The following is a 27301-nucleotide window of genomic DNA, read 5'->3' on the forward strand; positions in this document are numbered from 1 at the left end:
GGCTCCTTCATGGGGAGACGTGATCTGGGCAGAGGGGAGTGGGTGAGGGAGAGCCCGGCTCCTTCCCTTGGAGAGGTGGTCCGGGCAGAGGGGAGTGGGTGAAGGAGAGCCCGGCTCCTTCATGGGGAGACGTGATCTGGGCAGAGGGGAGTGGGTGAAGGAGAGCCCGGCTCACTTGAGGCCTAAGTGTGTAGCTCGTGGGGGAATTTGGAGGTGAGAGGCAAGGTTGTCTGAACTGGAGGGCCATGAGTGCCACACAGAGGGGGAGGCTGTGGTCCTTCCTTGGACGCCAAGGAGGCACGTGTTCGTAGTTGGTTCATCCATCACAAAGCTGCTGCCGAGTCCCTACTGTGTGCAAAACTGTCCTAGGTGACGGGGATGCAGCAGGAGCAAGTCAGACACAGCCTGCCCTTGAGGGTTTTAGAACTCGTTTTATGAAAATTTCACAGGTGCACAAAGGTAGAGACAGTAACATAACACCCCCCAGGCACCCCCAAACCACGCTCAACAGTAGCTAACGATCAGCCAGTCCTGTGTGGTCTGCGCACGCTCCTCCCCCGATCCTAGAGGTCACTGCACCGAGTCCTTACACCCTTGGAGAGGAGCTCTTTCATTGCACACCTTCCAGCTAGCTCCACCTGACGCCTCTGTCACACCCACCAACCTGATCACAGGGGAGTGTTTCTAACTCCTGCTCTGGGCTCGGCCACCCTGCTTGTCTCATGAGTCTCTTTACCACAGCTAGTTTGTTCCAGTCAGGATAGCAGTGAGGCGGGCACTTGTCTGGATTGTACCTGTGGATTTTAGTTTATAGAGGGACTGAGTGATGACCCAGAGGCTAGTGCCATTGACAAGCTTTATCATTCACGGTCTCTGAGAGGAGGGGGCCAGCAGGGCTGCAGGGAGCACCAGGCGCAGGGGCAGAGGGGGTGGGGAGCGTGGCTGGCTCTGTTGGGGTTTCCCATGAGAAGGAAGGGTCGAGGCAGGCACAGGACTGGCCAGTCTGGGTAATGGGGGCTCTGGGCTGTGGGGTGTCCCCTGTTGTCTGGCCCCTGCCTGGTGATGGGCAGGGGGGTAGTGGTCGGAGTGTCAGAGTCAGATAGTGGAGGTGGAGGGGTGTGGACTCTGGATCAGCTCGTGGGAATAAGAACGAGCTGTTTACTGTCCCCAGGAATTAGCCAACCCTGGGAGGCCCCCAAGGTGTCAAACCATCATAGAATACAAAAAACAGAAAACAGGATGAATGCACACGTTGCACTCAGCAGATATATGACATATTTCTTGTTTTTGTTTTTTTCTGTATAATCTTTTTCAGCGCCCCTGCCCTTTGTGGCGGCTTACCCTGACAGTGACAGTGGCTGTACCATGTGCTCCTCCCACCCCTGCACCTCCCCTGAACCCGCAGACCTTGGAGACCTGACTTAGGTCTCCAGTTTGTTCGTTTGTATTGCCGACCCTTCCCTGGAGCCATGCATGGCCACTTGCCGGCCTCCCGCCAGGTTGCTCGGATTGGGGGTTCTCATGCTGGCAGCATGACCCGCCCGCTACCCCTTCCCAGACATCACGCCAAGGGTCTCACAGTGGCTGCCTCGAGGCCTAGCCCATTGGCATTTCACTTGGGTTTGCACAATGGTGGTTTTCTGATTCTGTCATTTCTTCTGCATTTATTAGCTTGTGGTTCTTCTAAAAAGAAGATGATTTACTCATCAGCTCTTTGGTTATCCTCAAAAACAGTAAATGCTTGATGCTTTTCATTTGTTTGACGGTTTTCAGAATAAGTAATTGGTGCCTTAGTCACTCCAAAGGGGTGACCTATGAGGTTGCTTCCTGCCCTGTTGACACGGCGCGTCACCTCTGAGTGCCTCTTAGGGGCAGCAGGATGTTGCTGCCTCACCCACAGACTCGGCATTTTCTAGAAGCTCTAGTTTCTTTTGGGGGAAATGGTTTCTCCAGCCCATCATCTTGGTTGTCATTGGTCCTGAGACTTTACAGGAGACAGAGATGAGAGATTTTTTTAGAAAAATAAAAACAAATTCTTATTTCCAATTTTCTTAAGTTCACTCCTTTGATTTTTATATTTGTGTCTCTTTTCCTTGATGCTGGAAATCCTAAAAACAGTAATACAGTTTGTTTCATCCTTTTATATACAGTGGGTTCAAAATAACGTTGACAACGTCCTAACAGACCACTGAGTGTAATTTAAGATTCCTCTAGTTGTTTCTTTGATTATTTTGTCTTTGGATTATATGCCACTAGATAGATGGTCAAGATGTATTTTCATGTCACTTGGAATAATTCTCCTCTGTGTGGTCATGCTGCCAACGTGGTCACAGTTAGGTTTATTTCATTTTAGTTTTGATTTTTAGGCATCACTGTTTTCCATTTAATTTTTCTCTTTAAGTACATAAGGTGTTTGCATGGCTCCAGCCCTCAGTGCAGGCTCTAAGACAAGCTACTTCGGGAGAGGGCTCCCTTCCCACCGTCGCCCCCCGCCCATGCGTTGGGTATCCGTGCTCGGGTTGGGGTTGCCTCTTCGTTGTTCCCTTTGGGTACCAGGAGCAAATGTGTACTACGCGTGACTGTTTACTTCTAGAGTGTGCCCCGACAGGGCACGTTGACTTCTCTTGGGCCTATTGAGGCTGGAGAGACTTCCAGTACTGGGTTGATCCCACAGTCCCCGCTGCAGGACAGACGTCTGCAGGCTTCTTGGGTTCTGGCTTTGCTGCTTCTGTGCTGTCCCTCCCCAAGGGCAGGCAGCTCCACAAGTGCAGGGGCTGGCACATATGGGGCTCAGTAAAAGGAACTGTGCAGGAATGACTTATGAAAATTCAAGTCAAAATGATTATTTCTCCTACCTTCCAGCGATAGCCACGGCTTATATTTCAGTGTGTTGCTTTTCAATTTTGTGTGGACGCAGCAGGTTAAACACGTATGTCATAATAGTCAAGACAGCTGCTTAGAAATATAACTTTCTAAAATTTCTGATTCCATTTTTCCATTGATAGCCCCACACTTAATCTTACAAAGTTAATATGACTTGGCCAGTTGGGTTTTGGATGCAGCCACTCTGGGCATAAAGAGGATCATTTCTAGCTCTCCCTCTGCACCCGCCCTTCCCCCGGGGGTGCCCCAGGTCCCGGAAGCTGACCTGCTTTCCCCGAGTCCAGGTCCACGTGTCTACCTCGGGGCTCGCTGGACCCCACCGTTTCAGAGCTGATCTCAGGGAGGCTTGGGCGTCTTCGGGTTCTGGAATCGCAGTGGGGCTTCCTGATGCCGCTGAATTCTCTGCTTCTTCCTCAGCCTGAGGGGTCTGGGCGGGCAGGGTTGCAGCATGCCAGAGCAAGTGGGTCTCTGCTGTCCGAGGCCCTGCCCGTGGCTGCGCACACAGGCAGGGCCAGCTGTGTCCAGAGTTCATCTGCGAGCCTGCAGATCACAGCCTGGGACGAAGTATGAGACCCTCCCTCCTAGCTGGATCCTCCCAAGCCCCCTGGGGCTCTGAGGGGCTTCTGTCCTCATGTCCTGCCACTCTCGTCCTTTCCAGTGAGCCCCTTCAACTCCTGTCCTCCTTTTCCTCCCTTTCTTTGGCTGGGAAACAGCTGTTCACGCATCACAGGCGCTCCCCTAAGGGGAGCTCTAGGTGCTGGCTTTCCGTATTTATAGGGATGATTTTGAAATCAAAAACACCAGAACCAATGAAAAACACCTTTTTGGTCTCTTAAGCTTGCTAACAAAAGCCAGGACATTTGAGATTTTAAAAAACAGGACGATGCGTCAGCATTTTAAGTCCATGATTTGTTCTGGGCAGTGTTGGCCACCCTGTGGTGCATCCGGCCAGGGAGGGACATGGCTTTGCATCTCAGGACAGTTGGCAAGGACACATCTGTGGCCAGTGGGCTGTAGTTATGCACCCAGATGCGTGTGTGCTGACGGGTCCTGCTGAGGATGGCTGTTCTTTCCGAAACTCACGGAAGCCGGCGGACCTTGTCTACCTGTGAGGCCGGCCGGGCTCCCGCGGCTACTGGAGAGTGCCTGCTGGTGCCTTTGCCTTGGGTCATTCCTCAGAGACGGTCACACCTGAAGCTCCCGGGGGGTCCACCTGCCTTCATCACGGCTCTCTGTTTACACCTCCTTCTTCCAGCAGCACCTGTCCTGCGGAGCCTGTCATCGGCGATCCCACCCTCCCGCCCCTTTTCTGGGGCAGCCCCACCCCTAGTCTCTGTGTCATGGAGGGTGGCTCTTTGGGGCAGTGCCCCTCACGGCCCCGGATCCACCTTTGAATCTGATGGCAATACTGTTTCTTACAAGCTGCCCGTCATTCACATACACACCTGCTGCCGTTCAGGGGCCTCGTACCAAACACCTGCTCATCCCAGGGAGGGGCTTGTCAGGGCCACACAGAGATGAACAGGAGGCCTTGGGTTATGAGTCCTGGAGACAGCCAGGAACATGACAAAGCCAGCTGGGGTGCATAGGGAAGCTTACAGTTGCCTAGGCTCATGCCCCAAGGAGATGCTGATGGGCAGAGACACATGCCACCTTTGAAGTCCCCAGAATTGGGCTTCGTGACCCTCTCGAAATTGTCTGCAAGAATAGTGCTTGCATGCCAGTAGGTGCTGTCACTGCCATGGGCTCCTCGGAGGGAGAGGTCTGGAAGCCCCAGATGGGCTGCTGAGAGAAGAGCCTGAGGAGTCAGACCATCACAGTCAGGAGCTCTCCGCAGACGGTCTCTGTGCCCAGGGAGGAGATGGGAGGGAGGGGGCAACACCCGGCAATGGTCTCTTATCTCGTCCCTGGGCCTGTGGGTCTGGTGAAGGCGGCCTGAGTATGAAGTAGAAGATAGGATGAGGGAAGAGCTGCCCTCCTGGCCTGCACGGAGTGTCTGGACCTGCTTCTGACTGTTGGGGACTGAGGGCACCCCTGCCACAGGACAATGATGATAGGGACGGGGGGATGGGCATTCTCGAGGTGCCAGGAGAGAACCTGGTGTTGCCTGCTGGCCTGGATGCTTGGATAAGCATGGCCTGGACCTCAGCTCCACAGGGGGAACACCTGCACCCGGCTGCCTGGCTCTGGGCTCCCAGACTCCATCACAGGCCAGGTCAACCCCTGCACAGCCTGCCTGAGAGAACCTCTTCCACAGACAGGGAGGCCAGTGTCCTAACGGTTAAGTGGTTACTTTTGTCACTCGGAGGCTGAGTGGCCAGACAGTGGACCTCCGTGCTGCCAGCTCCCTGTGCACAGGGGGAGCCTGTGGGATTCTGCATGGAGCAGACCAGGTCCCTGGGCTTTCTGAGGGGGCTCCGACAGGTGGAAGCCTCTGCTTACCTCCTCCCCTTCATCTGTGTGTCCCCGGCATCTCCACACTGAGGGAGGCCCAGGGCTGGGAGGAGCTGGGCCCCGAGCCCTCTGTGTGGAGGGTGCCCTCTTCTCGGAGGCGGGGCAGTGCGCTGGGCCATCTCGCTGAAGAGCAGCCCGTTGCTGGCCCTGGCTCCTCCCCTGCCCTCAGCTCCTGCAGAGAGCCTTGTGGGCGTGGAAAGCGAGCAGAGAGCTCTCATCCCAAATGCACTTGCACTAACTCATTCCATTCCTAAAATTGGCAGAATCAGCTCATTTCTAAGAAACAGGAGAGCAGAATTAACTGTAAGTTATAGGATGTGTTCTCAGAGCGGGGTCCGCGGAGCTCTGGGCTTTACGAGACTCTCAGGGTTTGTGAGGCCCTCATCCCGGTATGTGCTGTGAGGCCGACCCCTTCACAGACGGGGTGCACGCAGAAGGCACGACGGAGGGAATGAGAGCAAAGAGTCCAGCGTCTCCACAAAAGTGAGAACAATGCGAGGCTTCTCACCATTTGTTTCTGTTTTGGAAAATGTCATAATTTTTCATGAAATATGTTACTTATGTTAACATGTAACAGATTTGCTATTGTTATGTTTGAATACATTAATACATTTTAGAGTTTCTCAGTTGTAGCTTCCTGTGTGGTAAATATCTGTGGCTATACCCACTTACAGGGGAGTTTTTTGTGAGGTCCTCAGTTGTTTTAGGAGGGTAAAGGGGTGCTGAAGATGGAATGTTCTAGAACTGCTGCTTTAATGCCTTCCGTGGAATAAAACTGCAGTGACAGTCCTGATCACAGCTGACATGGGTGGGTTGGCACATGACAGGTGGTGGTAAGCGTTGGACATTTCTCTCTCCATCCCCCAAAATGATGGCGAGGTGGGTGCTGACATTCTGATCGTTGTATAAATGTGAGGGTGGACATTCTGTGGTGTTGGATGCCTTCCGAGGTGTCTCTGTGGGCGGCGAGGTCAGGGCTGAGACCTTGGCAGTTCCCTCGGGGGCTCAGGCCCCAGCAGGTAGCTCTTTGGGGACAGCCGCTCCCACGTCCTGTGGACCTTGACTCAGGGCAGAAAGCCATGGAGATGCTCAGGTGTGTGTGACCTGCCTTCCTGGGCACTGTGGGAGTCTAGCACTTTCCAGAAGGGCCAGCACATGGTGATCTGCGATGGTGGTCAAGAGGGCCTGGTGCTAGCCCTCCTCAGGAGAGGACCTGGCTCCCCAGCCTTGAGCAGCTTCCTGACCTTGAAGGGTCGTGGGTTGGCCGGGTGAGCTGAGGGGTGGGGGGAGTAGACTCCTGCTGGAGTAGGCGTGCAGCGTAGGGGAAGTGTGGATGCCCCAGGGCAATCCAGATCACAACCAGGGGGCCGCCCTGGGTCAGGGTGTGGGCCCCTGGTGTGAGATGTGCACCTGCTCCGTGGTCACTGGCATCTAGTGGTGGCGAAAGTGCAGGTACCCGGCCTGAGGTGCATCACTAACGTGTGCTTTGTCCTCTCACCCTGAAGGAGAACCACTGCCGCCGCATCAAGATCCTCGGAGACTGTTACTACTGCGTGTCTGGCCTCACCCAGCCCAAGACTGACCACGCCCATTGCTGTGTGGAGATGGGCCTGGACATGATCGACACCATCACGTGAGTGCCTCAGGGACCTCATCCACATCAGTCGTGGACAGTCACCACTTTTCACCTCAGATGGGCCCCACGCAGGCCTGCCTTGTCCCCGTCAGTGTGTCCGAGGTGGGCCACTCGTTCCATGGCTGCAGAGAACTGATGCCACGTGGTGAGGTGCTGGGTGGAGGAGGTGCCACCTGCTCCGTGGCGCTGTGCCTCCGTGATCCCTCCTTGGATGTTGTTGGAATGCGTTTCTTCGGCATGTAACCCCAGGTGTCATCAGGTCTGCATTCGTCATGCAAAAGGACACTACCTTGATAGCCTAGCCAGATAAGACTTTCAGGGAGCCAACTGGGGAAAGCTCGGCTCAAATCCAGCAGAAGTCCACTTGAAAAGGAGCCGCATGTGCTGTCTTCTTGTGGGCAGGTGGCCAGGTCTCAGGTGCTGTCTGTGGAGAGAGGGTTGGGTGGAGCAGGTGAGTATCCTGGAACATTGTGGGCCTGGCCTGCCTGTGTCTTGGCCAGCCTTGTCTCTTCACGGACCTTGTCAGTAACTGGGATGAGGAATTGAGGGGCCTCCGCCTAGTTAGTGAAGGTGTGGAGCTGGGAGGTTGAGTGATGGAGGGAGCATAGATCCACATTCCAAGCCCTCAGCAGTGTGGAGATGGGGATTGTCCAGCGAGATTGGGCTAACAGGTGTAGCTGTTACTTCCACACCTGGGAGCAGAGAAGTAACAGCACAAAAATCCTATGAGGAAGATGTGGCGATAGAATGCACAGAGAGAATATCTAAACAGAGAGGCTTTAGAGGTGGGGATAAACAGCAGGCTTACTGCGCCATCCGTGTGAGGTGGACCACAGGAAACCACGCGCCTGCAGACTGTGTGTAGAAGCAGGGCGTTCAGGAGGAGGGAGGCAACACCTCCCCAGCACACTCAGCCTGGTACCCTGCTTCCCAGGGAGCTGTGAGCGAAGCGGAGCCCTGTGGTGCAGTGGTTCTCCAGTGTGCTGCTTGTTGGCTCGCCCGGGAGAATCAAATCCCCGATGCCTGCTCTGCCCTGAGAGCCCGCACAGCTGGTCTGGGCTGTGGTCTAGTATTGGAGGGTGGAAAAGCCTCCCAAGTGATTTCAATGTGCAGCCAAACACGAGAGCCTCTGCTCTAGATAAAGAAGCGGATTGGAGGAGAGGTTGGTCAGAACCAAGGAGGAAGGAAAGATGCCTGGCGGGAAATGACTTGGATAGAAACTCAATGACGTCTTCTGTTCTCTGAAAGGGTGTCATATATAACATCATGTCATCTATCACATCATGTCATCTATCACATCATACATCATATCATAGCACATCACATCATTTATCACATGTATGCTCTATCACTTCACATCATATCATGCTATATATCACAGTATATATCATACAGTATTATATCACATATCAATCATAGCATAGCATATCATATATCACATTATATATCTTACATTATATCATGTCATATCATATATATGCTGTACCATTTCACACAGCATGACATATCATATATCACATCATATATAATGTACTGTATCACACATATATATATTATCATATATCACATAAAATATCACATCAGTCATCTATCACATCATATCATGTATCATATGTCGTATCACTTCACATTGTATATATCACATCATATATATCACATCATATATCACATTATATCACACATTGTATTGTGTAGTACATCACATCATATATTATATCATTTCATATATCATATTACTGAGAATAGTATGCATAATATGTCACCTCATGTCTTATTTTGTGTGATCTCCTTGGGGTAAAGTGAGATTCCATAGGTGGCAGCTATAAGGAGATAGCTGTCCCCTCATTCATTAGTCAGTGTTTGTGAAGGCCCTGCTCTGTACAGGCAGATGCAGGTAAGAGTTGGATGGTGTGAGTAGGAGCCCGAGTCCCTGACATAGGCCTAATCGGGCTGCAGCAGGTGGCTCGTGGAGTTGAACCAGTGGCCTTCTGCCTCTGGAGGTGGGTGATGCTGGCTGGGGTCCTCCTAGGGGAACCTAGTGCCCATCAGCCCCCAAGCCTCCCTGCCTGGCCAGGCCCCCAGACATCGCTGCCCAGGCCCCACTGCAGTTACAACGCCTCGTTTCTCACCCAGGGCTCTGGGCCTTCCTGGTGCTGCCCTGTCTTTCATTCTCATTTCTCTCTTGCTCCATCACACTTTTCATGGATTAGGAAATGTTTCTGAGAGGTACCCTTCCCTGCTCCCGCTTGGAAGCTGACATCTGCCCTTTGGGTTTGTGCCTGACGCTGAGCTGTGTGGAGCTGCGCTGATCTACCTGCCTTCCTCTGCTCCATGGTCCCTCCGCTCTGGGAAATGGGTCCCCTCGGCTGTGTCTCCTTGCCTTTCAACCATCAGCTCCCAGTCCGTGTGGCCCTGCCAGGCCCTGAGACCCTTGACTCCTAGTCCTGCTACCTGAGATGGTCAGCCCAGGGTCGAGTGGGCATCCTGCTTGGCCTCCTGAGGTTATGCTCTGCTTCAGCTCATGATCCCCAGAGAATTCCTGGGTTTCAAGGCTCCAAGTCTCTGTCTCGACAAACCTGCTGGGCCCAGTTCCTGGCCCTGGACAGGAAGGAAGGCCAGCAAAGCGACAGTTCCAACATGGCCTCCCGTCCAACCAAGTTGTCCTTCCCTCCTCAGTCTGCCACAGAGCCAGTGCGTGTTCTGCATGGCTGGCCTTTGAATGGGGACTGATTCCCACGAAGGCCACTCCTGGCACGCTGATGGCTTTCCTTGTTGGTTGCACTGAGCCTCGTGTCCCCGTCTTGCACACAGAAACACAGGCAGAACAAATTTTGTTTATCAAAAGGCTGGGCCTGCCCAGACAGAGGTGGATATTTGTATATTTCTTTTCCTCCTACCTCGGAGTGGAGTTTTTGACTTGGAACTTAGGAATCACAAGACTTCCCTAAGAAGAACTGAGGAAGACAACGGCTGTGCCCAACGCGAGTGTCCGGGCCTCTGGCAAGGCCATGAGCCGCTGTGTGTTTACTCCTTGCAGCACCTGGGGAGCGAGGTCTGTGCTGCATCTTCCTTCTGTCTTGAGCATATTTCTCCTCCATCTTCACCCTCCAAAGGAGCCAGCCATCCCTGTGAGGCGGGATTCTGGTGACTGTTTACCAGTCTTTTTGGGAAGGCACCAGGTGGCCCTGGGTGGCCAGCACAGCGTCGTGGGTGACCAGCAAGGAGATGGAGCTGCAGTGCAGAGCTGTCTCTTGCCAAGGCCACAGAGAGGTCTGCTCCAGGATCGGGGACCGCTGAATAGACAGAGAAAATCCAGAGACAAAAGGGATGGTTTGAGCTGATTACAAGATTCTTGAAGCATCTCGGGCAGACCCCGTGCGTGGTTCTGGGGGTGCTCAGGATTGGGGGGTGTTGGACCACTGTCATCAGCTCTCTCTTTAGGCTGATGCTTTCCTGGCAGCACATCCATCAGGATCCCTCTCTTGTATAGTCCTGATGGTCCGTCCTGACACGTGTGAGCACAAGATGGACTTGTGAGGGTCAGGCATTTGCTGCCACTGGTCGGAGAGGAACTAAATAAGGGAACCATAAAACCGAGGAAGAAACCTCTGCAGGGCCAGGAGTGTGCAGACAGACTGACACCTGACCTTTCGTGAGGCTGCAGGAGTTGAGCTTCTTTCCCTTTTCGGGCAAGTGAGGAATGATCTTGTTTTCCACTTGGTAGAAGGTTCATTCCCATGGGGGAACGGGTGGAAACGTTTACATGCTCCACATAAAAGACACTGCAAAGAATGCTGACTTGGAAGTGGGGAGGCCCACGGCTCTTACCCTCCGGAGGAGTCGCAGAGCCCGAGGCTAGGGCTCTCCCAGGCGGCCTGAGGCCCAAGCTCCTGCAACCGGCCCTGGGGAGTCCCACTCACCATTCAGATCAGACCCTTGTCTCAAACTTGTGGACCTAACTAAGATATTCAGAAAGCTCTTTTAAAAAATCAACACGCAGGGGCTGGCCGTGTGGTCTAGTTGTTAAGTTTGGCATGCTGGGCTTTGGTGGCCTGGGTTCGGTTCCCCAGTGTGGATTTGCACCACTTGTTGGCGGCCATGCTGTGGCGGCGACCCACATACCAAAGAGAGGAAGATTGGCACAGCTGTTAGCTCAGGGTGAATCTTGCTCAGCAAAAACAACAACAGAAAATCAACATACATTAATATTTATTGGTGTGATTTTTAATAATTATATAAAGTCATACATGTTCTTGATTTGGGCCAGATGCTCCTGCCCGTGTGAGGAATGGAGACGGAGTGGGAGGTGCCCTGCCTGCCCAGCGAGTTTGGTGACTGGCATGGTCTCACCCCTGCAGAGCTGTGTGACCCTGAGGCTCAATTTCCCCATCACCCCAAATGGGGGTGTCAGCTTCGTGGCATCTGGGGCTCTGAGAAGGGTGGACTAGCAGAGACGAGGGCGGCGGGACCGGCCTCATGGATGCTGTGGTTGAGACCCGTGTCCTGGCGGTCAGGGTCCAGTCCTTGGCCTTGCAGGTTCCTGGACCCTACGTCCTTCGGGCCCTCCCTGGGCACCCAGGCCTGAGCCCACTCCCCGGCACCGGTGGGTGTGCTGTGCAAGTGGAATCTGTGCCTGAACCCGCCTCTGCACCCCAGTGCCAGCTTCCCTCTGTCAGGCTTTGAATGTTAGGTCAGACTCGAGGAACCTGCTCCCCCTCTAGCCAGGTCTGGGGCAGATTTGCGCATCGCATCGGGTTGGACCCATCACTCGTTCCTGAACAGCAGGAGGCCTCTACTGAGGAAGCGGGAGCCCCTGGATGCCTGGCTCCCAGTCCTCGAGGTGCTGCTTCAGTTTCCTCGAATCCCTGATTTTCTCTGCTGTAAAATGAGAATTGGAACTTGCACGCCTGAGCTGTTGTGAGGATTAAATGGGATCTCAGCTTAAATGGGGCGGCACAGAAGTCGCTGGGTCCCCAGGCACCTCAGGCGTCCATTCATCAGCCCCTGGAAAAGGAGCCAACTCAGCGATGAGCTGACACGGCTGTTCTGCAGCTGCCCTCGGGGCTCCGAAGCGACATGGTTCTGTGCACTTAGAGGAACGGGGCTTTGTCTGTCCCCCTCACCGGGGAAAGCGTCCTGTGTCACGGGCCTGAGCAAATCCCGAATCAGCCAAACCATGCACGCGAGGCGCCATTTTGCTAAATAGACTTGATCCAGACATGGCTCTGCTGGTGGCCTGGGTGTTTCTGATTTACTGTATTGAATTGAAGAGAAGATGCGGGTGCTCTTCCTTCCCTCGCCCACCGTGGAGCTATGGGACGGCCAGCTTGCGTGTGCTGTGGTCGTCGATAGACCCTGGTGTCTGCAGGCTGGAGTGGCCCAAGCCCGGAGGTTGAATGAGAAGGGATGACTGAGTGACAGAAGTCATTCCTGGTGGTTCTGAAGGCCTGACCTCGTCCCTTTTTCTCTGTTCCTGGCAAACGTTCCTTGGTGAGAACAGTTCTTGATGCGTGATTTATTTATAAGGACTGTCCAGTTAGCTGCACATCTGCTGGTACCAGAATTGTGATATTTGAGGCAGAATCTGCTGGAAAAGCTGACAGATGGAGCATATCAGCAGAGTTTCCTGGGCTGTGGGATTTGGTTGGAGGCTGGCTGGGGCGATGCACGCTGGGAACCGACGGCCTGCTGGAGGAGGGTAGACGCGAGTCCCAGAAGGCCCCGAGCCCTTTGACCTTTCATGACTGCAGAAGAAGAAATGCTGGACATGCACACGAACACCATTTGCGTGTTTACTTCTTTACATTTCCCCATACTTAGCGCCTTTTGTGAATTTTGAAAAAAAAATTTTAACTTTAGTTTTCTTGTTTCAGTACCTCTAACTAGAGATTGGCAAATGACTGAAGGAAAGTTACAGTTGAAAGAAAATACATTCAAAATATATAAAACTAAACAGGTATTAAAGATATGTCCATAGTCAAACTTCCAAGTAAGCCTTATTGCAAAGCTGTGGCATGTGGACTTCTGAGGTTACCAAGGCTGAACACGCCCCAGGACGCCTGGGACCCTATGTCAGACACGTCTGATTCTCGGGTCTGGCCTCCCGAACTCAGGCCAGTGAGGCTGGGCTTGAGGGCTGGCCGGGGAGGCAGCGCCTTGCCACACTTGTGGGGCCCCCTGGTGCTGTGGTTTTGGGGACAGGCCCTCGGGTGGCTGAAGTGGGCAGTGATGGGCAGAGCTGCTCCTGTTTAGAAGACGGGCCGGAGGGGTTTGAGTGGAGCCGCTCGGGGACCCAGGGGTGGCTTGACTGGCAGGAAGCCCTGCTGGGAATGGGGCAGCAGTCTGAAAACAGAAGTCTGGGTGAAGGCAAGCTGGGCAGGAGGTAGACACTGTCCTTGTAGGTGGGGTGGGTTCAGCGAGCCTCACCCACCCTGTGCTATTTCTGACAAACAGTGTTTCCAAAGGCCTCAATGATGAGGCTCCTGGAAGGGACATGGAGCCAGGTCACCAGCAGCTGGAGCAGAGCAGGTTTGATGCCATCGTCCCTCCTGTCGGTTTCCTCCTGGAGCCTCAGTTAGTGTTTTGCACCCAATGCAATGGAAAGAACAGGATGTGGCTGGCTCCCTTGAGCATCAAGGCGCACCAGGATGGAGTTTGAACTCTTCCAGAGTTTGTCAGGGCTCATTCAGCCCAACCCAGGATGACACATGGGGAAGCTGAGGCTCGGAGAGGGTGGTGGTTGGTGTGGTCAAAGTTGCCAGGCTGGACAGGATTTTCCCAGAAATCCTCATTTCTCTCAGTGCCCGCTCTGCCTCCACTGAGCTCCTCCCCACACTCTGTCCTCCATCCCTGGTCCTCATCCACCCCCCCACCCCAGGTCCTGTCCCTTCTCCTGGCCACTGCCTTCAGTCCTTGATCCAAGGATGGGACATTTGCACTGAAACCTGCAGCCCAGTGTGCCGTAGGGAGGGTCACAGAGGCAGAGCTCTTGGGGCCTGGCTCACAGCCGCAGCGCCTGGCCCGTGGTGTGCCCAGGTGCAAGCGTCCCCTTTTCTAATGCTGTTACCCCGTTATGACGAAGGCTAAATCAGGATCACTCATGAATGCACCGGGCATCATTAACCCGCTATGAAGTTACCATGGGATTGTTTCAGAACCTTGGGGCCTATTTTAGGCTCTTTTAGCCTGGCCCTTCCTGTGGGTGTCCTGGCTCTGTCATCTCCCCTGCTGGACAGAATGGTCTCCTTTGGCCTGTCTGAGGCTGGCCAAGCGCAAGCTTTAGGACCTTCTTTCTCTTCCATTCTTCTCATCAGCTCCCTGCGATGTTGTTGACTTAAGGCATGTCCTCCTCATATTCATTATGTTCCAGATGAAAGATTCCCAATGTTCTTATTTCTTGTCATTTGAAGTCCCTTGTCTTCCTTGAGTCTTTCAAATTAGGACTTTTTAAAGAGCCCGGGGTGCCACCATGTCTCTGGTCAGTGTGGATCAGCCTGGCCATGTGGCTGAGTGGATACCTGCCCGGCAGTCAGGGTGTGGCACGGAGCAGTCTCCTCTCTTGGACCCTGACCCAGCTGTCCTATTGGGATCAGAGTGACAAGGGCTGCAAGCGTGGGTGGTTTTACCGTGGTGAGGGATCTGGGAGGGCTTCCGGGAGGCAGCACCTGGGCTGGGGCTACATCGTATTTGGAACAAGGTGGGCATACATAAGTTAACCCCAAGTCTTGAAGCAGGAGTGAGATTTTGCCGTGAGCTCACAGGCTTGGAGCGCCTGCCATATTGGGGTCTGTATAGATGTGGTCGGGCCACGGAGCACCTGCTGCTGGGAGCGGGCAGAGGGCAGGTTTTTCTCTGCCCGGCCTGCCCAAGGATGGGTGGTGGCAGTGTGGCCTGTGCACCTGTCGTCTCCCTTCCCTCTCATGACAGACGTCCTAGTCATGGGGCCGCAGTGTCCCTCTGCCTTGGCTCAGCCTTCTGGTCTTTCTTGGCATGGGGCTTTCCCCCTGACCAGGGATGACCCATCTTACACACCTGCAGACTGAGGCCACCTAGTCAGGCCTAGGCTTGGAGGGGCTGGGGTGCCGGGGCTGACTGCTCCCCTCTCCCACGCAGCCTCCCTACACTTCTGTCCCTTGGAGCACACCAAACAGGCCTGATATTCCTTCCTCAACGACAAGCTCTAGACTTTTTTTTTTAATAAAATAATTTCTTCCCTTTGAGAAAAGTAGAAAATATAGAAAAATAGCTTCAGAGGGCCTCACCATGCCACAGGGGCCATTGTGGGTTCCCTTTGCTCTGAGTGTGCGATCACAGGCATCTGACTTTAGTGTGAGCATCATAGAGTTGGGGAGACCATGCACGGTGCCCACATGGGCCCCTGAGAGGATTTCTTAGTGCGCCCCACCTACACACCTGCAGGAAATCTCTCCATTCAAGGAGCGTTTAAAACCACCATGTATTGCATTGCTCGGCACTTCCTGTGACACTGCCCCCACCTTGCAGGCTGGCCTGCAGTGGGTGGTCTCCCTGGGGCCTCAGGGGCTCCTGGTGGACTCTGCGGTAGGCTGGAGCCCAGAGACACGAGTGACTTGCCCAGGGTCAGTCACGGGCAGGGGAGGTGGAGTGTGCACCTGGGCCCTCGGTCTGATTTTAGTATCCATATGTTTTTGTCTTGTTTTTTCCCATGGGCTGACTGAGGCACAGTTTACATCCCATAAAACCCACTGGTTGTTTAGGCCAGGTATTTGGAGCCACAGGCCTCCTGCAGGCCGGGTCTGGAGCCCACCCTCATGGTGATGGAGCTTGGGGTCAAACCCTGACCCTTCCCAGGGCTTTGGGGCTCTAGCGACTGTCAGACGTTCCTGGTGGGTCAATATGCCGGCCTCTGGCCAGCAAGCCGGCCCGAGCCCCCTGACAGGGTCAGTGGGACACAGAGCAGGATGGAGGTCCTGGGATCAGAGTTCCAGGCTGATTTCTCTTTGGGGGCTGCCCTTGCTGGGGAGGAGGCATGGGAGGCGTGATGCTGTGTGAGAGGCCCAACGTCTGGGGAGCTGGGGGGCCTGACCTGGAGTGGCCCTTGCCCACCTGGGGCCCCAGCTCAGGGGTCGGGCCCACTAGGTCGGGGGACCCTTGAACTACTGCCTGTGTGGCGCTTTGAATGACCCTACAGCAGGGACAGCACAAGGCCCGGCTACCCAGGTACTCATGGGCTTGTGGGAGCAGATGATGGGGCCCCAGCCCACACCCTGTGCCTGTGTTGTTACAGGTCTGTGGCCGAGGCCACTGAGGTGGACCTGAACATGCGTGTGGGGCTGCACACCGGCAGGGTCCTCTGCGGGGTCCTGGGCCTGCGCAAGTGGCAGTATGATGTGTGGTCCAACGACGTGACCTTGGCCAATGTCATGGAGGCCGCCGGCCTGCCGGGGTAAGTCGGGGTGAGGTGGTGGCCCTGCCCTGGGCACCGAGGGCAGGTGCGTGGGATTCTAATTTGACCCTCTGTGTGGGGCCCCTGGTGACAGGGGGAGGCACGTCCTATCTCAGCCCCCAACAGCATGGGAGGGGCTGTGCTGGGCGGCTCAGAGCCTCTCTGCACCCCGAGGAAAGCCAGCAGCGGACAGAAGCCTGGATGCAGCAGACGTCTGCGGTGGCTCGGCTGTCCTGAGTGCTGACTGTGGCTCTCATTTTGCTTTCCTTCCTTTGGTTTTCTAAGACTTACATGTGCAAAGTGCTGTGGCTTTGGAGCCCCACTAGGGAAGTTACAGAGTTCCTTCTGCAGCGCCAATGCGTTTCCATTGGTTTGTGCACTTCAAATGCCTTTCACTTACAGTCCCCTCCTCTGGTCTCATCTTTCTTCAAACCATTTCACAGACCCTAGGCATAATACTGCATAAACAATTAACTGGAGAAGATAATGGGGGTTTTCCCTCCCTCCACTAGCAGGGAGAGCATGAGAGCGAGGTGATCGCGCCATCCTGTGTTCCTCCTGTGGAGGGGTTCGCGGGCGTGGCTGCAAGCGCTGGCCTTGGTCCCCAGGGCTGGAGTTGAACCTTCTGCACACGAGCTGCCTGAACCTCAGGGCGCCTCCGACCCTCGCTGCTGCCCGCCCTGTGCTGCCCTCAGGGTGCACTGTCACCCTGGGCGGCCATCCTGGGCCGCATCTTTCCCAGCCTGCCCTCCCGGCTGACCCCGGGGCCGGTGGAACAGGGGGCCCCTTTCCGTATGCCGAGGCCCTGAGCCTGCTGTGGGCGGCTGCCATGCCAAGGCTGCAGCTTGGGAGCGCGACTGCAAGCTCACACGCAAGGAAGCTTTACGGGACTCGTGGAAGTAGCAAGCGCGCGCGGAAATTAGAAACCAGCAGATGGAAGAGGGAGGTCGGGTCAGAGATGTGTGCTGGCAACCTTCCTCACAGCCACAGTTGAGCTGGGCCATGGCATTTCTAAGTGAGCTCAAAGACCCCCACATTGCCTTCTGTGATCTAGGCTGCCTCTGAGTGTCTCCCCCGAGGGGACTCTCACTGCCACCGACCCCGACCCCCAAGCCCTTTCCCTGCAGCCCTCCTGCAGCCCCCTATCCCCACACAAAGGCCAGACACTTAGCCAGGCCAGGTGGTGGCGTGAGCTGCCCACGGCAGTCCTGCACATTCTGCCTACCCTGGGCAGCTCTATGTTTTTAGGACAAGCACACATCCCACTGTCAGGGGCCCCTTCACCTGCCCAGGGCCTCCTCCCCACTCCCTCCTGACCTGTTGCCTTCCTCTCCTTGCTCCCTGGGCCAGAGGCAGCACTGGAGGGGGCGACTCTCAGCAGGGGCCTCATCCTCCCTGCCCACTCTCTCCCACCTCTCCTTCCTCCCTCCTCTCCTCCACTTTCCCTGTGTGAGATAGCTCCTCCCGAAGAAGAAATGTGGCCGGCCCCGTAGCATAACGTTTATCGAGCAGGTGACGTGTGCACATCAATAGGAGCCGCAGAACCCCAGGCCCCTGTGGGGTTCTTGTTCTTGCAGGACCACAGGGAGCATCATGTGGAATTTAGAAGATGGTGTGTGGGGGGGTTCATGTTCACCTGTCAGGCCGGGTCTCCGCTGGCGCTAGGGTGAGAGGTCTGTTAGGAGTTGGGCAGTGGTCTCTGCTGGAGGTTGAGTCTGAGGGTCACAGGCAGTCGGGGGCACTGAAATCCTGGGACTTTATGCCAACCACAAGAGGGAGAGAAGGTGATGAAGGGCTATGCCTGGCCCCCAACTCCAAGTCCCTGAGAGAAGGGGGACAGGGAGGAAGAAAGAAGAGTGAGGGAGGTGTTCTGGCAGCTAAGGTGGAGTGTGCTGAGGGGAGGAGGTGTGGACTATGTCCAGTGCTGCTGCTGCAGGTCAAGCAAGATGAGGACTGGAGCCCGGATTAGGTGCCTGCTGCTGCCGAGGCCTCAGCAGTAGGTTCAGGGCACAGGGAGGGCAGAGGCGTGGCTGCCCAGGGAGGCAGTTGCAGCTCTCTCCAGGGGCTTTCTGCAGAGGACAGCAGGGGAGAGGCAGGAGCAGGTGGAGGCTGGACTGGGGAGGGGTCCCCAGAAAGGAAAGTTGCTTGGTGAGTGGGGACCTTACCCTCCACTGCCTCTTGGGGCCTGGTGCCTGTGGTGTGGTGTGTGCACCCCTCGGGGTCCTTCCCTGTCCTTGAGAGGGCCGTGGGGCTTTCCCAGTAACCTCCTGAGACTCCCAGGCCCCTGGAGATGGTGCTCGCCCTGGGGCGTCTCTGCATTTCCTCTTTTTAGGTTCCCTGTTTCTCGCATTATCCTTAATTTGATTCCTTCTTTTGCTTTCTTCATCCATGCACCCATCCACCCATCCATCCATCCAGCAAACATTTACCTTCTACTCACTGGACATTCAGAGAATGTGGCCAGACAGACCGATGGATGGATGAATGGGCAGATGGGAGGATGGACAGGTAGAAAGATGGATGGGAGGAATGAAGCATTGTGTCTTTCCCCCAGCATTTCATGCCAGGAGCCCTCGGCTTGGTTCCTGGGCTCCTTCCCAAGGCCTTTGCCCTGAGTAGTTGCTTGGAGAGGCCAAGGCCAGGCAGGGGCGGAACACCTGTCTGCTCCTTGCACATTGGCGATCTCCAGCTTCATGGCTGACAGGAGGCCACACACAGCCTGCTTTGCTGCCTTGGAGCACACACAGTTCCTGGTCTAAAAATGACCCTTTTAAAAATGCTGCCTAGGGGTGTTACCTCTTCCCAAAATTGATGTTCTGTGTGCATGTTCCAGGCTGCCTTGAAGCAGAAAACATTGGGTTCTGAGCAACACCCCCTGCCTCCAAGGCCCCAGGGGAACCATGGTTGAGTCATCTGTATCCCTCACCCAGCTCCAGGATGTAGCAGGGGCCACCCGCCCCCAGCCCTGCCATTATGCGTAACTGGGCCTCTGGTCCAACAGGCCTTAGAGATGGCAGACACTGGGGACCCCCACCCTCCGTCTCCAGCGAAGGAGCTCATGTGGCTCACTGTGTCCACTCCCACCGTGAATGTCGGGTGAGTGATTGCCCAGCGTGAGTGACTGGTGCACTAGCTGATGAAGGCGGCTGCGTCCCCCTTAGTGGTCTTGCTGCTCAGGGCCGCCAAGCCTCAGATTTCTCCCGTAGCCCTCACTTGGGCCGAGACCCTGGGTGTCATCCATCCTACCTTGTGCTTTTAGGGCACCTGCACCAAGACCCCTCCTCTTTTCTAGAGTCTGGAACCCTCTGCGCTGAGAGAGATCGCTGACATTTGTTTCTGTCTACCCGTTGAGCCCTCAGCTCAGCAACAGGGCTGCATTGTCCATCTCCATTGTTGAGTGAATGGGATGAAGGAGCAGTGGCTGCAGGAGTGGACATGCGTCCATTTCTAGGGACTGTTGGTGCCCGGGTGTCCCTTTGCGGTTCAGCGCCAGGCGGGCGATGAGTGTCCCAGGTGCTCTGGGGATGCTCACTCTCGCGTAGAGGCCTGCAAGGAATCCAGGAGCTCGTGCGGTGCTGTGAGGCCTCTGGGCTTCAGGGCAGGTTTGTTGGTCGCGCAGTTTGCTTCGTGTCTGTAGACACCAGCGCTCTGGCCTTTGTCAGGAGCGGAAACTCAGGCTGAGTCAGGCTTGGGCGGGGCCACTGTGCATTTTCAGGCTCCGTTTTCTGCTCAGGGCTCCTCTTCCTCACCTGAAAATTTCCCTGGGCCAGCATGAGCACCCCAGCCCCTGTCCCAGCCATGGCGCTGTTCCCACCCACCCTGCCCCACCCTCAGATTGTTTGGGGAGGGGCCTGGTTTCTCCCCTCGCGGGTGGTCTTCACCCCCTCGGCCCCCCATCCCTGCTCTCAGCCCTCCTTTACAGACTTCCTCTCTCTGCTGGGGGCCCTCCCCTGCCCCGGCCCACGCTCCAGTCTGGTCCCCTGTCCCTTCGTCCCTGGTGACTGCATACGACACGGGGAACCTGGATGTTCCTCCTGGAGCTTGCAATGGCGTGGGGACGCCTCTGCCATGGCCGCACAGGCCCTCGGGTCTCAAGACTGGCTGGGGCCCCACCCCGACTCTGGGCAGCGGTCGGTCACAGCTCCGGTCCAAATCTCTGCCTCCTTCATGCAGGAAGGTTCATATCACGAAGACCACCCTGGCGTGCTTGAATGGCGACTATGAGGTGGAACCAGGTCATGGACACGAGAGGAACAGTTTTCTGAAAGCTCACAATATTGAGACCTTTTTTATTGTGCCATCGCATCGGCGAAAGGTGGGTGCCAGGACCCCTTGTGCAGACCTTCTCACAGACTAGCCGCTCCTGTCTCCCCCTCAGATCACTGCTTCTCCCGGCCGTGAGCTCTGCGCACATGTGCAGATGGGAGGGTGTCCCCACTACCTCCTGCCCTCGCCTGGCCTTTTGCATGTGTGGGGAGGGGTAGTCTGTGAGGGGAGGGGTTAGGACTCAGAGTCTGAGCCCCAGGGTCCTCAGGGGCGAGGCCATCTTGTGTCCTCCTGCACCTCCCTGGGCCTTTGCTGCCTCTCGTGCAGGGGTCAGGGTGGGGCTGGGCTGTGGCCTGAGGGGTGCTGTGCACACAGGAGGGCTTGTGACCATCCTGTGTAGGGCACTTGAGGTCGCTCTGTCCAGGGAAGGTGATCTGGACACAATCAAGGATGACTGAGCTGCTTCTAGGGCACAGGTGAGGGGCGCGGGACAGAGATGAAAGGCACAGGGCACAGGTGAGGGGAGCAGAACACAGATGAGGGGCGCAGGGCTCAGGTGAGGTGCGCAGGACACAGGTGAAGGGTGTAGGGCTCAGATGGGGGCGCAGGGCTCCGGTGAGGGGCAGGGACACAGGTGGGCCCAGTAGTCCTCCAGGACATACGCCAGTTGGATATGAGAGAGAGCTTTGATGTTCGCTGTCCTGATGTGTCTGTTGGCCTGTGCTCTCCAGGCCCTGGGATGCAGCAGTCTCCTTGAGACTTGGGGACTTTAGGTGGGAGTGGCTGAGGGCAGGGCAGGACAGGCTGGGTGGGCACGGTGAGCTGAGTCCTGAAGAAGGGGAGTGAGTGTGCAGGAGAAGTACAGGTGCCAGCATGGCCTAGAGGAGGGCCAGGTGAGAGGTGAGGAATGAGGGAGCGGAGGGCAGGGCTGAGGAGGGACCCAGGAGGCTCTGCGCCAGGGGAGCCAGCCTCGGTGCCCTGCACGGATGCAGCCCTGGTCTGTCATGCAAACTCAAACAACAGCGTGAGGCGTGGCCACAGTTAGGGGGCGAGCGAAGGTGAGGAGATCAGTACACCAAGCAGGCCCCTTGGAGAAGTTTGGGATGAGAGGGAGAGAACAAGGCGAAAGGCAGCAGGGGCGTCTCTGGGCTTTAAGGAGTCGAGGCGATTTGAGTGTATTTGTTGTAGGAGCCCCTGAAGGTGGAGGTGAGAGGTCTGCTGGAGGGCCCCCTGGGGGCTGGCGGGTGGTAGTCATCAGCCAAGCACTGACCCAGCCAGGCAATGTCCAGCCCCCCGGGGTCTCTCCCCTCTGCTGCGCCCCAGGAGTCAAGTCCCTCCCTCTGGTTCAGAGGCGGTGGGTGTATTGAGAGCTGAGCGTTTGGAACCAGGTTGCTGGTGTCTCCTGGCACATCCCCAACGCCTGGCATGCAGTAGGCCCTGAGCAGACTGGCTTGTGACCTCCCTGTCCCTGTCACATTCATGCTCCCGGCCCGAGAGGCAGGACGTGCCTACTCACAGCATTTCTCTTGGCCACATATCTGCACAGATATTTCCCGGGCTGATTCTCTCAGACATAAAGCCAGCCAAGAGGATGAAGTTCAAGACCGTGTGCTACCTGCTGGTGCAGCTCATGCACTGCCGGAAGATGTTCAAGGCGGAGATCCCCTTCTCCAACGTCATGACCTGCGAGGATGATGACAAGGTAGGACGGGCGCCAGTGCCCATGTGCAGCCGGCTCTGAGTCCCGGCCGTCCTCCAAATGCAGTCCCGTTGCGATTTGGCTACATCAGCCCTCACCCCTCACCTTTTGTAATTTTGTAAATGCTGTTCAGAGCTGGACTGTTTTTGCTTTCCTGCACAGATCTTTTTATTATTTTGCATTTTTTTGTTAACTTACCATTCCACGTATTTCTCAGTCAATTCGTGCCGAGAGCCCCCAGCCGTTGTCTGAATCTGCCCTCAGGATGTTCACATGTCAGATGTTCTGGAGCCTCGAGCCTCAACTCATTGTCCCCCCAGGCTTGCCCTTCCTCTCCCTGGGGAGCATCTCTGGCCATCCCCTCCCATCATGGGTGTCCTGTCTCTCTCGCGTCAGGGGGCCCCTCTTCCTGGGTTAAGTCCCTCTGGCTGGTGGAAGGCAGCCTCCAGAGCTTGACTGAGGCTTGCTCTGTGGGCATCTCTGCAGGGTGGCCTGGGTGCGGGATTTTCCATCTTTCTTCCTGGCTCCGTTAGAGTCACCTTCAGATCTTCTAATCTTCTCCTGGGGTCAGGTGGGGCCTGGGTGAAAGTCTGGAGTGGAGCAGAGGGAGCACTGTGGGCGGGTCCTCAGCTACACTTGGATAACCCTGGGCCAGAGACCCCTATCCCGTCCAGGGAGGACCCCAGTCCTCTGGGGAAGGAGGGCTGTGTCCCAGGAGCCTGGGGTGAAGTCTGGTGCTTCGCCACTTCATCAGGAACTTCAAGCATCCTCTCCGTGGTGGGGTGTCCTTGGCCCTCCACCCTGCTGTCACCCCAACCGGTGCCCTCTGAACCTTCTCACCTTCTCCACCTCCAGCGTTCTTGGGTCAGCTGCATCAGTGACCAATTTCTTGTGTCCTGAGGCTTCATGGCTGTCTTCTCCACTCTTGTTTTCTCTGCCTTTGTGGGTTTTGTGCCTTTAAAAGGAACTTCATCACTGAAGTTTGAGAGGCTTTTCAGGAAGAAGCAAAATTCTGCTCTTATTCCTTGTGTCTTATTGCCTCAAGGGTTTTTTGTGGTTTTGATTGTGGGCTCATATTTGTGAGAACTTTACCTGGAAATTCCGGAAGGGCTCTATGGATGGTGAATTCCATCAAGAAGATTGGCATCCAGTGGGGTTTAACCTAAATTCTTGGCTTGTGGCTTTTAGATGTTCCAGGTAGTGTGGATGCTGGCCCCAGGCAGCAGGCGTGTGCGCGTGCATTCCTGGGGGCCCTTGGTGCAGAGCTGGGTCTAAGGCCGGTCAGCTTCTTCACCATCCCCCACCGCACGGTCTCCCCCCGTCGGTGTTTGCTGATGGGGCCTCTTGGAGCCAGGGGCTCAGTCACGGGCTTGGCTCTCACTGCCGCCGTGCTCGGCCCGGGTTTCCTGGGATTGCCCCGTGAAGATGAAGTGCTCCAGAGACTGGGTCTCCTCGGACTGCAGCAGCCCAGGGCAGCTGTGCGTCAGCCACCTTCCCCGCCTGGATTCCCACCTTCCTGATGGTTCTGGTCATTTCCCTCGCTTTCTTGCTGGCTCTCTTGTGCATTTTGAAGTGTGTGTGTGTTAATACATTTACCGAGAATCTGTAACTGGGGAATTTGCAGGCCCTCGTTTGCTGTGTTGCCAGAGCGGAAACGCCGATTTATTCGCTGTCTTCTTCCCACTGTGCCTGCCCCCGCCCCAGACTCAAGTCGACCCCCTCAGGGCTGGGACTGGGGGAGCAAGTGAGGCACCCACTTTAGGCTCACAATTTAAGTGCTTGCCCCAAACTCAGTATCAGGATAAATAATACTTGATGCAATATTTTTAATAGTCAAATTTAATCTGAAAGAATCTACAGTGAACAAAAAAACCAAAGTTTTAGATGAGGGCGGAACTGCACAGAGCTGTCTCTGGGTGGGAGGTAGGGGCTGACGTCCCCTGGGACTCCCCAGAGAGAGGAGCGGTGGGGGGAGGGGAGGGAGCAGGATCATCCCTGGTCTTTGCTGAGGAGCCGGCCTTAGAAGGCTAGGAGCCTAGACAGCTTCCCAGGTGGAGAGGAACCTGTGACTCCTGGATTCAGACTGTGCTTAAGGAGAACACTCGGTTAGTGTCACGTCTCCCTCACTGGGAGGAGGGACCTTGGGTGGTGTCGGCTCAGGGGCCGTCCCCGCTCAGACCTCAGAGCACCAGCACCGCCACCAATAGCGGCCCCTTAGGTTCCTGAGGAATCGCACACCTGGGCTCGATGGCGACCTTCTCCTGCCGCCAGCAGCCCCTCTCCTGACCGGGTGCCCCAGGAGCCTGCCGGAGCCCTGCTGCCCCATCCGTCCCCAACCTGCGCTGCCTGTGGGGTACAGGCCCTGCCGCTCTCCTTCACACCAGCCTCTGGGGTTGCCCCAGGACCCTCACTACCTATCCTCCCACCTCCCTGGGGAGCAGCGAGCCCTTGTGTCCCTAGGCTTCGTCTGGTGTTTCCAGGCTCTCTGGGTTCAGAGGTGTGGGAACCCAGAGTGGGGCGGCTGCCAGGGGGTGGTGCCTTGCAGGGCGCCTCTGGGCGGGGTCATTGGGCTTCAGGTCTCCCCACTTGTGCTTCCATGCAGCCACGCAGGCTTCAGGTCACGCCCAAAGGACGGCTCTCATAAATACACAGGGACAAGCCCCTCCAGTGAAGCCCTGCCCCCATGGCTTCCACATGTTCTAGCTCTTCTTTCAATATTCCTTTCTGATTCTAAAAGTAATTTACTACGGACAATGTGGAAAAATACGAGAATGCACAAAGAAGAAAATGAAAAGCATTCATGTCATCTGACCACCCCACAAACAACCTGCTGTTAGCATTTCAGTCCTCGCACTTTCTTAAGTGGGTGCATATATGCATTCTTAAGTAAAATTGATGGGGTGATATAAAAGCAGTTTGCTGGGTTCTTTTACTTGCCAATATATCATCATGAACATTTCCTTGTATGACTAAATGTCCCTGAAAATTATGATTCTTTAATCATTGTGTAGATTTCCAGCCTAGAGAGAGACCATTTACTTATTCAAACTTCGTTGATATTTAGGTCATTTCTGTGTTTTTTTTAATCTAAGTAAGTAACTCACAGCATTTTTTGCTCTTGAAATTGCCTTTACATCTCTAATCACTTGGTAAAAGGAAACCCTGTGAGTCAAGTGTCTGCGAGAGCTGCGAGCGGCCGGGCGTGCAGCTGGTTAGAGGCTGTGAGGCGGGCTCGTCTGGGACTGCAGGCCGGCACCTGCCCTCCAGCCCTGGCTGGCTCTGGACGCGTCCTTGATCTAGTCTCCTAACGCTGCCGCTGGATTCGCCCTTCTAGAATGGACTCCCTGGAGCTCCCAGTTCTTCCTCTCCCTTTTTAAAAAACGCTGCTTCTATCATTCTCTTCATATTTAAAACTACTAAGCATATTAACTTTAAAAAATATGAATGGCACGTACACACATGATACACAAAGCAGATCCCCAAACTGTTTGCCATTTAGTGTTTCCTCCCAGAAAAATTCGGCTGTGTGCCGGAAGGTGAATGCTGACGGGAACTTACCAGTCTGTCCCAGATCCTGTCTCTTCCCTCAGTGTCAGACCTCGGAGATCCTGGGGCCTGGACAAACCCCAGTCATTTTCAGTGGCTGAATTGCCACCCCTTGCAGACCAAGACTCGCTTCCTGGTGCCGAGCTGACGCACGGGGACTTGACGTCTAGATTTTGTCCTCCTGGCCACGGGTGCCCAGAACACCCTGTCTCATGTACGTCTTGGTGAACTTTACCCGGATAGCCTGGGGTAACCTCTTTTTAGTGAAATCGCTGGGTTAAATGGTGTGTGTATTTTAATTTTTGATAGCTATTGCCAAATTGTTTTGGCTCGGTGTTTGGCAGGCTCACTCCTGCGACAGCGTCCATGGGCACCTGCCTCCTGCCTGGCTGCCCACTTAGCACACGGGGTGTTGCGATCGTGCCACAGGAACGGCCCTCTTGTTTCATCCACTGAGGGCTGCTCCTGCCCCATCTTCCAGCTTTTTGTTTTAAACATGGCTGGGAATCTTTTAAAAATATAATTTCCACCATTTCTGTCTGAGTTTAATGAAGATAAAATTTCAGCTTGTGTTTAGTCCACGCTCATTGAAGCTGACCCTAATAACTGTTTACTTAACTCCCTTGGGTTTCCTTGATACACAGAATATCTGTTTCAAATAGTGATAATTTTGGCTCCTCTTTTCTATCCTTTATGAAATGATGGTGGTGAGTGACATTCTTCTTCATTCTGGCTTTAATCAGTTAAGACGAATAGAGTTTTATCACTAGTTGTGATGCTTTGGGTTACAAGTGATAACAGATGGTCATTATTTCAAGAAAGTGGCCCATGTGAGTGAGCGCGGGCCCTTTTCTAACGAGAGGTGGTATCGAACGTCAGGAAGCACAGGCGTCTGTGGAGGTGGGCCGTCTGGCGGCTTCTCCTCTTTTTCGTGGTGAGTGAGATTACAGGACCCTCTGGTGTTTCACTTGCTTTCTAGCCCCCCTGAATTGGGATCCCCAGGTTTATCATTAGGTACCCGTCTGCACTCACTGCAGGGGACAGTGATGCCCCCTCTCTGTCACCAGGGCCATGCATGCGCCGTTTCTTTGTGGCTTTTAGTTGCAGGAGGAAACTGTGTACCCTGAGGGGTCAGGCTGACTGAGGTGGACCCCTGTCCATCCGCCCGAGACATCAGACCAGGGCACAGTTGCCATCGGCTACTTAACCTCCTGGGCATCCCCAGCTTGGGCAGACACCCACTGACCTGAGGGAGACTCAGGCAGGGTCTGCTCCCCTGGGGGCCACCTGCACTGGCCCCGGGGAAGGCTGCCAGGCAGAGCAGAGACCCGCTGGGCTGTGCCTGCGCCTGGCGTCTTCATTTCTTGGGCGTCAGGAAGGCCTTGGTGGTGGC

At 55.3% G+C, this 27301-nt stretch overlaps 1 protein-coding gene and 1 long non-coding RNA gene across 2 annotated transcripts in view; one reads left to right on the top strand and one right to left on the bottom strand.

Moving 5' to 3' along the window:
- ADCY1 (adenylate cyclase 1) overlaps positions 1–27301 on the top strand; it is a 140860-nt gene that overhangs the window by 59289 nt on the left and 54270 nt on the right. Inside the window, exons 5-8 of the mRNA XM_046670080.1 lie at positions 6843–6970; positions 16239–16397; positions 20571–20712; positions 22210–22365. Of these exons, the coding sequence (XP_046526036.1) occupies positions 6843–6970; positions 16239–16397; positions 20571–20712; positions 22210–22365 (585 nt within the window). The remainder of the gene's footprint in view (positions 1–6842; positions 6971–16238; positions 16398–20570; positions 20713–22209; positions 22366–27301) is intronic.
- LOC124243951 (uncharacterized) lies at positions 412–26099 on the bottom strand. The gene is made up of 2 exons (XR_006889817.1): positions 25921–26099; positions 412–10266 (listed from the first exon to the last, which is right to left on the bottom strand). It is a non-coding gene; the product is annotated as an uncharacterized LOC124243951 (long non-coding RNA).

The sequence above is a fragment of the Equus quagga genome, chromosome 8 (genome assembly GCF_021613505.1).
Source record: "Equus quagga isolate Etosha38 chromosome 8, UCLA_HA_Equagga_1.0, whole genome shotgun sequence".
NCBI classification, from domain to species: Eukaryota; Metazoa; Chordata; class Mammalia; order Perissodactyla; family Equidae; genus Equus; species Equus quagga.